This window comes from Nannochloropsis gaditana (genome assembly GCF_000240725.1).
Source record: "Nannochloropsis gaditana CCMP526 unplaced genomic scaffold scaffold816, whole genome shotgun sequence".
Taxonomy (NCBI): domain Eukaryota; class Eustigmatophyceae; order Eustigmatales; family Monodopsidaceae; genus Microchloropsis; species Microchloropsis gaditana.
The window spans coordinates 962-12331 of record NW_005803137.1 but is presented as its reverse complement, the minus strand read 5'-3'; the positions used below and the strand labels follow the sequence as shown (position 1 = coordinate 12331).

The 11370-nt window shown below is 47.8% G+C and overlaps 3 protein-coding genes across 3 annotated transcripts, besides 1 other annotated feature; 2 read left to right on the top strand and 1 right to left on the bottom strand.

Annotated features, from left to right (window-relative positions):
* Positions 1-2416: 2416 nt before the first annotated feature.
* On the top strand, positions 2417-3653 carry NGA_0470800 (uncharacterized protein; the record flags this gene model as incomplete). The annotated part of the gene is made up of 2 exons (XM_005853586.1): positions 2417-2434; positions 2834-3653. Coding segments are annotated over 2 exons (249 nt in total), but the record flags the coding sequence as incomplete, so codon positions are not given.
* A 1186-nt stretch (positions 3654-4839) lies between these two features.
* Positions 4840-4914: a sequence feature (Short protein (NGA_0470700, EKU22714.1) was converted to a misc_feature.).
* Positions 4915-6420: 1506 nt separating this feature from the next.
* NGA_0470600 (uncharacterized protein) lies at positions 6421-7330 on the top strand (the record flags this gene model as incomplete). Its single annotated transcript, XM_005853584.1, has 3 exons — positions 6421-6432; positions 6857-6984; positions 7141-7330. Coding segments are annotated over 3 exons (330 nt in total), but the record flags the coding sequence as incomplete, so codon positions are not given.
* A 1469-nt stretch (positions 7331-8799) lies between these two features.
* Positions 8800-9788, bottom strand: NGA_0470500 (uncharacterized protein; the record flags this gene model as incomplete). The annotated part of the gene is made up of 3 exons (XM_005853583.1): positions 8800-8970; positions 9283-9524; positions 9677-9788. 3 exons carry the CDS (start codon positions 9786-9788, stop codon positions 8800-8802), a joined length of 525 nt encoding a protein of 174 aa, XP_005853645.1.
* Positions 9789-11370: the final 1582 nt, after the last annotated feature.

The window sequence follows — 11370 nt, the reverse complement described above, 5'->3', positions numbered from 1 at the left end:
TAATGTCGCCTGACATTAATCAATTCTGTAGTATCTCTTTTCATGTGGGATGTAGCTCCGCTATCTACCATAACAGAAGTCATTTGTCTGTGTTTAAGGTCTCCAGATACATCCTTGGTGGTCAGCAAGCATGTATAGGAGTACTCCGTTTTATTCTTGGGGCATTCATTTCCCCAGTGGTCTGCACTTCCACAGTATCGGCAACATTTCCGCCGTGCAATCCTTTGCCACGACCACGTCCATTACGGCCTCCACGGCCTCCATTTCCCCGTTCGTAAGTAATGCGCCCGCCTTTGCCAGGGCCATTGTAGGGGTTGCCAGGTACACACTCATACCGGCCCAATTTGTTTCCATTATTATTAGGTCCCGCTCGGCCTCCACCATTTTTCCTTACGAGGCATTCAATTTCCTTATGCCCGTATTTACCGCACCAATTGCAGTATCCCTCAAAGCTAATTGCTAAGCACTGGTCATCCTTGACCTTGTTAGCTATATTAGTCACAAAATGATAGGTCATTTTTGACTTCAAATTAGCATACGTCATCGAATCTTGGGTTTCCAGACTCACTTTCACAATTCCATATGCCGATGGAATTTTGTTAATTAGGTGAGTCAGTAGCATAGATTCATCGACTATCATACCAAATCGATTCTTAACTTTTCTAGCTAGCTCCTCAGCTGCTTCGAAAGTTTCACTAGGGTCACCATTTTCATCAAACTTGAGATGACTAAATTCAGACATGAGTAATGCCTTTTGAGTTTCTCCTCTAAATTCATATTTGTCAGTGAGAGCTTTAAACGCGCCAGCTCCATCCTTATCCAAACGGAATTTTTCGATAAGGTTTGCTGCCGCTCCTCTCAGGTACTTCTTAAGCGTGAAGTAGCCCTTGGCATTCTTCTCCTTGTATGATGATAGCTCATCCAATGAGATTGGCTTCTTGATTAATCCCACGATGATATCTGCCATCTCTGGGTCCTTGGCACCAATGAAGCTTTCAACGTCGCGTTTCCACGCGTCCCAATCCTCCAATCTTCCACTGAAGATTGCCATTCTATAGTCATCCATATCACCCATGAATTTGAGGTTGTGATCCTGGCCAGCTCAATATTCAGCCTCCAGATCAAATCAAATACTGTCTTTAATCTAGTAACCAATTACTAATTAAAGCAGTCCCGAATCTCTGCAAATCCAGTTGCACCAGCGAGATTCAGATACGTCCAGACCTCTATTTCCGCAAATCCAATTGCACCAGAAATAGGTCGTCGATCAGTGTCTTTATTCAACTCAAAGGTTAGGTCAATTAGGGCCCATAACCTGATGCGAATAAACAAACCAAACCCCTGTGGATAACCCAATATCTAGTTGATTCTTCAGTACAATTACTATTCTCCCTGAGAATGTAGACCAATCGATTCACCCAAGAATCGTGTACTAAGATAACCAATACGACCGACAACCAAAGACAACCAAAGACACTGGTCGACGCCAGTCCTGTTGTCGTACAATAATATAACATATAAATGATTAGGTGGACGCAAACCATGACATGATACAGTAGCGAACAGCACATCGTGATACAGACTGTTGGATCCATAAAGGATATAGGTGCAACACTGTAAGATGGCTCGCTTAACCTCCTATCGCCGATCTCATGCTCCCTTAGCATCATCATGTCATCCTTATATTCGCGTCAGTAGTTGCCGGTGTTGGCAATAATGTAGGAGTCACTGTAGGCTCTGTGGTAAGAGGTATGGTAGGCAACATGGCAGGAGTCGCTGTAGGCCACGTGATCGGAGGTATGATAACATAAATGGTGCTTGGAGCCGCCGTAGTCGCGGGTTGCGTGGAAAAAATAATTGGGACTGAAGTTAGCGCGCATATAGTTCTCTTTTTCGATTTTAGGTGTCGCACCCGAATTTCTGCTGGGGTTGATAATGGTGTCAGACAGTATGCATCAGTCGTGTTGACAAGGTACGCCACAGCGTCGACTGCTAGCATTGCAGGGGCACACGTATCAACACTAGCCTTGGCCAGAAAGCGTTGCTTTCGATGTTTGGTGAGATTAACTCCACGCCAGTGGATGGCCGTCGTCCTGTCGAAATTTTTTACAATCTCGGGCCGCTTGTGAGGTTTGGATGACGGGCGAGTCGCTGTCCGCTTCAAAGTCAATCCATCGGGTAGTGTTAGTTTAAATTCCACGTCAGCCACAGGATTGATGCTGCGAAGCTTGACAGATACCTTGACATTACGTTTCCCAGCCAAGATACCGCGCTTGCTCTTTGGATGCACCTTTGCGCTCAGCGAAAATTGCGGGCAATGTTGGCCAGACGACTTTGGAATGCTGGCCAACATCAAGAAGAGAAGATACAGAATCCCTAAGACAAGCTGCATTCGCAAAATCTGAAGGCTTAGTCTTTATGTTGCTGCCTGAAGGTGAGGCTCTCTGGTATAGAACGAAGACTGGAAAGAGTTTTAGGGCAAATTAGGTAAATAGCTCGACATTCCGCGCTCTCTGTGTTTTTCAGCATGTCATTGACATTTCTTGTAAGCAGAAAGGTCTTGGAAGTCTGTCAAGGAGTTTCTAAACTCAATTATGATAGGAGACTATTAAACCATGGACAAGCAGATAAATTGCGTAGTAGTGCGACAAGTGATAAAGGGTTTAATTAGTCAGAATGTTTTTGCAAAATTCGAATACTAGAATGATGAATGGGCTCTATTTGCAGCCATTCTAGTATAAGCTACTCATTCAAAGTGTAAATTCGCACCACGAAGGTATTAGTCGCATCTTGAAGGTGTTCAATCCCATCATTGAATCCCATATTACTTCAGGGGCAGTCAGTACGAGCACGTCGAGGCAGTTGCACTTCATCTAAACTCTTGTTACTTCGATACCGATTTCTCAGGCTATTGAAGCTTTTTGATCACTCGAATGATCAAAAAGGATGCATAACTTCTGAACAAAGAACCTGTCATGCCGAAAATGCTCTCTCAGAACCTCTTCTCGGGACATATCGGGCAAGAGCATGGAACGCGGGGGCTCCCCGGAAAAAAAGGCAATGAAGCATCTTGAAATCTGCAATATCCCAGTCCCACAAACATCACATTATATGTGGTAAGTCAATATTTTAGGGAGAGATGTAAGAAGTCACGAGAAATATTCAAAAAGTAACCGAGTGGTAGCTTTTGCCACGGTCCGATTTCTCGAATATTCAACATTCTTGCCCTCACTTCTCAAACTTTGACCAGAGGAGTCTTGAGCCCAACAGCATATTCAGAGCTCAGCGTCATACGCATGTGTATATTCCTCTGTAGTACAGCATAAGTCGTAGCCCTTTTATTTTCGCATGTGAAAACAAAGATGCTGGACAACTTCTCTGTAAGATATCGCGGAGATATGCAGATGCCGCATACTCATTACCCAGGGTGGTATGAGTAACATGTTTTTTTAAATTTGAAAGGGGATAGAAAATACTTACAACCCCAGATAAATGACTGACTGCGTATGGGGTGCCTTGTCGTAAGGGTGCTGTTCAAATGAGATCAAAATCGTAGAGGATACTAGTCGACAGGCTTGATTGAGAACGTCGCGAATGTGTGTCTCAGGTTTGAAGAAAACCCAAAAGAGTTACCGCCGAGTCCTCAATCCACAATTGTTTGGGGAGAAAGGCAGCGATAACATCACCAAAGAGAGCAGAACGAGTGAAAGGAATATCCGTGGAAGTGCCGTTCACCCACTCGACGCTTAAGCTATCGAGTGAAAAGGAAAAGGGGGGCGCTGTAAACTTCATATTCATGGCTGCTTTTTGTCTACAATGACTTTTGCGGAGCATGTCATTTGCTTCGTTTGCGAGAGCTATGGGGGACTCATGGCGTGCTTGATGAGTATTTCAAGCTTCGCAATAAGTGACAACGGCATCGACATGAAATGCGTGCCTCTGACTGTTTCCAATGCCGTAGTCTCTCGGAATTCCCCTCTACCAAAGCCCTTTTATAGTTTTCTTCTCTTTATTTCTTTTAAACACCCTCTTCCAGCAGCCCACATATCTTTTGCCCAATTCGATCAACGAGGAAGAGCTCGGAAGTACAGCTACCTTCAAAGGGGCATTGGTAGTGTAGATCAAAACGTGCTGTCCTGCCAAGGCATGGTAATGATGATGCCTTCTTGGGTCTTCGAGGCGATGGGTGTGGCCAAAGGAGCAGCTAAAACCCTTCTGCTATTCATGTGCATAAGCATAGAGGAGCACAGTCGGCGAGTTTTGAGAAAAAAGCAGTTTGCAGACATCACGCAAGCTTGTGTCGTTGAAACTTCACAAAAAGGAGACAAGAGCGTTTTCGATGATATGCGTTGACAAAGTTCTGGTCCTACCATATGGGCCTGACACTATTTCGAAGTCATATCTTGTTACATTTTTTAAGTCGGTCAAATGCTTGATCAATGCATGAAGCGACACTAAAGTGTAGAGGGAGGAGGTTCCCCTTGTATGGAACGCAAAACCTCCTTTTCGCACCGATTTTGCATCTTTAAATGTATACTCCTTTCTTTTGCATCGATCCTCCAGAACAGACCAAAAAAATTTATGCTACGTCCCCTACGGCCTCCTGTGTGCCGTCCTACACGGAGGCTTTTTAGTATACCTCGCATCTCGCCGCCTGTAACGTCCTCTCCTCGGCCTCCGGTCTGCTGCTCGACTTTCTCTTTCGTCATCCGCCTCCTTCCCGTGTATGGCAATGGCCATAAATTAGCAGAGCCTTCGTATTGAAGAGCGTACATTCCATGGCTTTGACGCCATTCCCTTTTCTTCTGTCCGTCGACATGTACTAATACCATCCCATACATGCTCGTTTTGGCAGTCCTCATTTATTGTGATGCCTCGAATAGGCAAAAGTTACAGCCCTCTAGAAAAGAATGATTTTGAGAAATTTTATTCGAAATATTAAGGTAGCGTACGACTAAGAAGCTTGGGGGTCGCGTACACACGGGCTGCTTCCTTAATCAAACCGCCTTGTGTCACCCCACCTAGGTTCAGACCTCCAGCCATCCTTTTTCCTCTTCTTACCATTACAGTGCTCTAGTCGTCTAAACTCACAGACGCTATCCTGATTTCGCATGTCTTCGTCACGATTCCTGCGGACCATCACCACTACCTGCTCTCGGTAACACGCCTCCGCCCAGGAGCTTACATGCGTGTGTGCAACAGGAGAGACAAAGTGAGGGCGATGGTCGCCGACGATGCATCAGGCATGGAGGGGGGGAGGAGCGAAAGGCAGGCCAGAAAAAAGAGGACAGGCGGAAGTGAGATTTTCCCTGATAGCGAAGGCGTGGATCCGAGAGGGAGGGGGGGGAGCAAGCAAACGAGGAAGGGGAGGATAGAGTGCCCCTATCCTTCGAACTTTTCAAAGGTTTACGGCCTAAAACATGGTTCCAAAAAGCGACCAGAATGGAAGTCTTGCACCCATAACCTATGCTGAGTATACTAAAGTGGCGACAACCCACGGATAAAATGATGAAGAAGATGGAGGGGGCGTTGATCAAGGGAGCCGAGCAGTGTGAGAGGATATGTGCCCCCAGAGTTCGGCAACATATGAGGTTTTGACGCCTTGTTGAACGAAGAAAAAGACGGTGAGAGTAGAGAGCACACTGGTAGGGTCGCAAATAGCTCATAAAGGAACTGGGTTTATCGTGTTTTCCACGCTTGCAGATAATGAAACTCTTACTCTTCAACGAGAATATAGTTCGGCACTTCTCATCTCATGAAATCCAGGCATTTTGCTTCTAGCTTCAAGTAGGATCAGGACTATGGCTGGGCTTAGCGTCATTTATTTCGAAAAAAAGTCAAGATGATCTCACCAAATACATTGATATACTCGCATCACTCTATTCTCTATGACCGTTGTAGTCATAATCCAGGGATTGAGGCACTGACAATTTCTTTCAATTCGAAAAAGCAAAATTGATGTTGCTCCTCACATGACCAGTCCATTCTGATAATCTCACTTTTTCGAGCAGCAACTGAGATCAGAACTATCAACAGCTATCCAAGGATATCAAAGCAAGATACTCTGCTAATAATAGAATATATTAATGTGATCTGTGGCTTGCTCACTCATTTGGTTCCCCTAGGATCTGACCTGTGGTCCACCTGTAGAGCCCGTCCAGCACTCATTTTTCTTGGCTTGCTTCCAGCTACCATGGTCAAAAGATATTGACAAAGGAATTAAATTCAATGACGTAAGAAATTACAGCGCCTGTTCATTCAGTGTCAAATCGGATACCTAGAAAAAATGTAGAAGTGATACAGGGGGTTGAAAAGCGCTGTGACAATGAAGGCCAGAGAATGGGCAAGTGTCAGGATTCTGGTCATATATAGCTAGGCCTCCCAGAAATGACGCCTTTTCCCTGATCTTGTTTTCTTAGAAAGTTTGCCAAAGTATGTGACATCCTTTCCGAAATTAATTATTAATGCAAATAATGATGAGAGGTATTAACTTCGAGCTTTTGCAGGTCATAGGGGATAACGAAAGACTAGAAAGGGCTAGAAAGGTAATTAGGAAGCATGATCAGATGGCATTTGAGGTGTCAAAGTGTGATTTCCTTGATATGCTACAGGATACGTATTGAAGAACACAGACCACAACCAGCCAGCACTTCCAAAAATAAATATGAAGTGACGCAAAACGGAAGTAAATTGCAGAGGATGCAAGATAAAAAAGTACGTGAGCCGGATAAAGGGAGACAAAAATACGCCTGAAAGATAATTGTCTCCTCCCTTCATTCATGTTTGAATTTTATGCTATCCAATATCTCTACCAGATAACCATGAGCACACTCAATAATCCGATGCCGCCTACCAGGCTACAAGGTTCTGTCTCACGGGGAGAAGAGAAGTGCCACAGGGGAGGGTATTCCAGGCTGAGCTTCATTGCCGTGTCAGGGAAGCATGGGGCCACGTCGATACGACGGACACCAAGTCTGCCATCAGGTAAAGCTCCATGGAATCCTCCTCTACAGGAAAATGCACGTGACTTTGGAAGTGGAAAAATGGCTCCGGAAGATTCCAAGGAGGACAATGTAAATTGTATTTAACGAATCCACCGTCAGAGGTCATGGCATTGCTACTTTCACCTTCGCATGGCAGAGACGAAAAGGATGTGACTGCTAAATACTTCGCACCGGAGTCGATCACCACCGATTTGATCGCCTTCATCGAGTTGTTCCGGAGCATATGTTGGATGACGTCTCGCATGATGACCAAGTCGAAGGGCCTGATGGTTGGGTCACAGGTGGTGTACCAATGCGGAATCGGGCATGTGACCACATCCCAATGAGCGAACACCTTATTATAATGATTACGGTATTGGAGTGCATTATTTTCAGCGACGTGCGGAGTTATATCTCCTCCAAAATAGATCTCGGCAGCGTTGATCTCGGGTAAGGCAAATTGCCAACCACAGTCTCCAGAAGGGACGTCTGCAATGGCTGTGATGTTGAGTTCGCGGAGTTTCGGGCCCAGATTTATTATTGTCTCAAAAGCACCTTGTATTGTACTACCTGATCCACTCAGTGTGTGCGAATGGGGAGAAGATCCCCATTTCTTGTAGCGGTAAATGTTTGCGAATTTCTCTGCGGCACTAGATCGGCTTTGCCCACATTCCGACGCGAGCTTTACACCACACGTTGAAGAAAAAAGCGCCGTCGAAGTGGAGATGTCTTCCAGCCTGTAATGCGGTTGTCGAATCAACCAAAGAACGACCGCACAGCTGATGCCAAAGTAAAGGTTTTTGCGCTGCTTTATTCTGAAAATGGGCCACGCCTTTGGGTTACGACGGTATGAAGCCATGTCCCCAATTATCTCTGTAACAGGATCGGTAGGAAAAGCTGTTGAGTGAGGACAAAAAGCGTAATAGCTTTACACAGTCTACAATGTGCTGCACGTTCCTCTGTATTGCGGCATACATGAAGAAGGCCCATGCATTTTGACATCACAAGGGTTAATACATCACTATACACACACAGGGTCGAAAGGTTTCTGAATCGCGTGCAACTTTCATCTTCGAGCTGTAAAGTGTTATTCTAATCCTTTCATTCGATGCATGTCGCAGGGAATGCTGTGGGATACTTTGCTTACAGCCGCGACTTAGTGTAGTGTAAGGGAAACCGTTTCACTTTTTAACGCCATCGACCGTTGAATTCCTCAACCTTCGAGCAGCCGTCTGTGCGACACCCAAAGGAATATCGAGAAGCATAAAGGCATCTCGAGAAGCGTAAAGGCACATCCTTCCAAGCTTGCGCCCATAGAAGTGGAGGTTGGGGACATTTCTCTGTATGCGTTTCTCCGTTTTTCCAAATAATGCGGGGATTGAACGATTGGTTCTTTCTGTGTAGGTTTTGCTGAAGTGATTCGTGACGTGATCTTGCGACATAAATTTGTTTGTTGTCTCATCATACTTTGTAGATTGCGTCAGTGGTTTACAGTATGACAATCAGAACAGAGTTATGATGTCAAAAGAAGAAAGAGGGAAAGGATACGGGCGACATTGCCTGAAATATCGTTGCCAGAGCTTGAGTTTTAAAATCCATGGATCCGTGACGTGTCTGTGAAGTCTCAAACATAAGAGCACATTGATAGACTGCACAATTTCGATTGCATTCCATGTCTTTACTTTTTGTTGTACAAAGAACTCTCAAGACTCCCCTTCACAGCCTCCCTCTTCTACTAGCCACAGTGTGTATGTCCATCGATGATCCTTCTCCTCCTCGCTCCAGTTTGGAAGCACCTCATGCTCTAGCTCCTCGCTCAAAAACATGACAAGGGTATCTCCCTCCGGCCATACGTCAACATGGCCTTCCTCTCCTCCGTCCACCTCCGTTCCTTCCCCCCTGCTTGTATTCTTGAAGCCTTCCTCTTGTCCGTATGCCCCACTTCGAGAATAAAGCCGCAGCTGTCCGCCATTCCCGGACGGCCATTCTGGATTAAGGTAGTATACGAGGGTCACCTTGCAAAGAGGGGAAAGAATGGGATTGTGAGGGGGGAAAAAAGGAGCGGAGAGGCCCGATCGTTCTTGAACAAGTACTCTTCGGCCTGGGGGAGGTATAAGCCACTCATGATCGCATCCATTGAAACGATGAAACCGCAAGTCTAGCAATCCTTTCATTTCCTTTCCCTGCCCCTCTCCTCCACCCTCTCCTCCATCATGACCTTTTTCTTCTCCCTCCTTCATATACCTTCCTCTTCCCGGACCCTCAAGCTCCTCCGCCCCTTCCTCCCTCCTTCGCGTACCTTCCTCGAGTCCCCGTTGTTATTGTCGGTGTGCCGCAAGAAATGAGAGCCTCCCCCAGTACTGACGGCGATCTTGTTGGCATAGCCCCGCGGGCTGAGGCGAAGGAGGGAGGGAGGGCGGGAGAGAGGGCGGGAGGGAGGGACGGGCAAGGGAAGGGAGAGGCTGTTGAGGAGGGGAGGAAGATGTAGGAGGATTTCACGAGTATACATGAGGAGGGAAGGCGCGTAGTCCCATTCGTGGCCTGAGGGAAGGAGGGAGGGAGGGAGGGAGGGAGAGAGGGAGGTAGGGAAGGAAAGAGGGAGGCTGGCGTGACTGGCAGGACTGCAAAGACCAAGGTGGTGCCAGCAGGGAGGGAGGCAGGGAGAGCCCAGACCGACAATGGCTTTCCCTTACCGTCCAGCTCGAAATTCCACACGTTCTTCTTCTCCAGGCGTTCGTCCCCTCGGTAGGCAAAGGACGGGTAGAAAACGCCCGCCTGAAAGAGTCCTGAGGCTTCTTGGCGCATGTCTCGGCAGAGGCGCCGGTCAGGCAGGGAAGAGGGGGGGGGGAAGGCGGGGAGAGGAAGCGGGGCAGGATCACGTAGCCGGGACCAGAGGGTCCGAGGCCGTGCTAGTTAGGGAGGGAGTCATAGCAAGTAGAAATGCAATGATTAGTAGTAATTATTATTATTATATTTTTAGAAAAATTGCATGGACCATCCTCGCTGTCGTCCTTTGCATGCGCGAATGACAAACTGCCCCGAGATTGGATCGCACGACAGCGTCTCCAGACATCATCCCCCTCCAAGCTACCCACAAGCCCCCGCCTGAGCCTTTTCCTCCCTCCTTCCACGCGAGCAGCGGACGGGGCCATCTGTCCTGCCTCAGGGAGATGCGTGCCGTCCATCTGCCCCCCCTTCCTCGATATCGCCCTCCTCATCACTCACCTTTATCGCCTCTTTTTCTGCCTGCAATCGTGCCGCCACCACGTTCCCAAAGCACAACTGTGCAAAGAACGTCCGTCTGGCTTCGTCCGCCGCATTTCGCGGGGTTGAGGAAGAGGAAAAGGAGAGGAGGAGGAGGAGGAGGAGGAGGAGGAGGAGGAGGAGGAGGAGAAGAAAGATGCGAGCACGGGGCGACCGTAAACGAATTGGGAAGAAACGCCGCCACGAGCACGCTTTCTCAGCATTCTATGTGACGGGAGAGACGGACATAAATCCTGCCCTGAAGGGAAACTCCGTCGCCTGTGCTGTCTTCGTCCGTCAAAAGCACCCACCACCCCGGCATTACTCCGTGTTTCTGGTCGTGAAACAGCAAACAAAGCTCGCACGACCAAGCTAACGCCAGCTGCGGTCCTCTCTCCGTGTGTCGTGACTATCCTTTTCGCTGGATATCCTGCCCTTTTCATCACCGAGTGACCGGCGCTCTTGGGCAGCATGACAACCTGTATTTAAAAATGGAAAGAAAAGCATCTTTAAGACATGCACGAGCGAACTCGGGTATGAAAAGACGTGCACACGCTGAAGAATTCCCTGTACGTCTTCGCAAAAACGCGTTTTAACACTCATTTTCACGATGGACGTGCTACATGGTGATCTGGCATGCGGGGCGGGAGGGGGAGACGCTGGGAATGGGGGGAAATGTCACCCCGTTCCCCCTTTGACACTGCGTAGACCCCCCTACATGACCCAAGGACACCCAAACGTCCTCGGACGGCCTAAGGTGCTTTCTGTATGTCACGCTGGAGTCAAGGAAAAACGCCAAGCCGACATAATGCCCTCTGCGAACGTCGCAGCCTCCCAGCTGGCTGGATACGCATAATGGCATATCCCGCCCCCCGCCCCGAATTACGAAAAAAACACCAGCCGTAAGACACGTCGTCCCTCGAAATGCGCCCCTTAGACCCCTGCCTGAGAAACGGGATTGATACCATGGCCGGGCGAAGGCATCGCCTGTGTCTGGGTTAGCGACATTTGGCACGTCTTCCCACGTCCCTGAATACGCCGTTGTCTCTGGCGTCCTCTTTACGGTCCTTCCCCCGACCAGAAGATCGAGGTAAAGGCCCCGCGACACGCGCATCGAAAGGCCTCCTTGCCTTCCGTCGTGCTG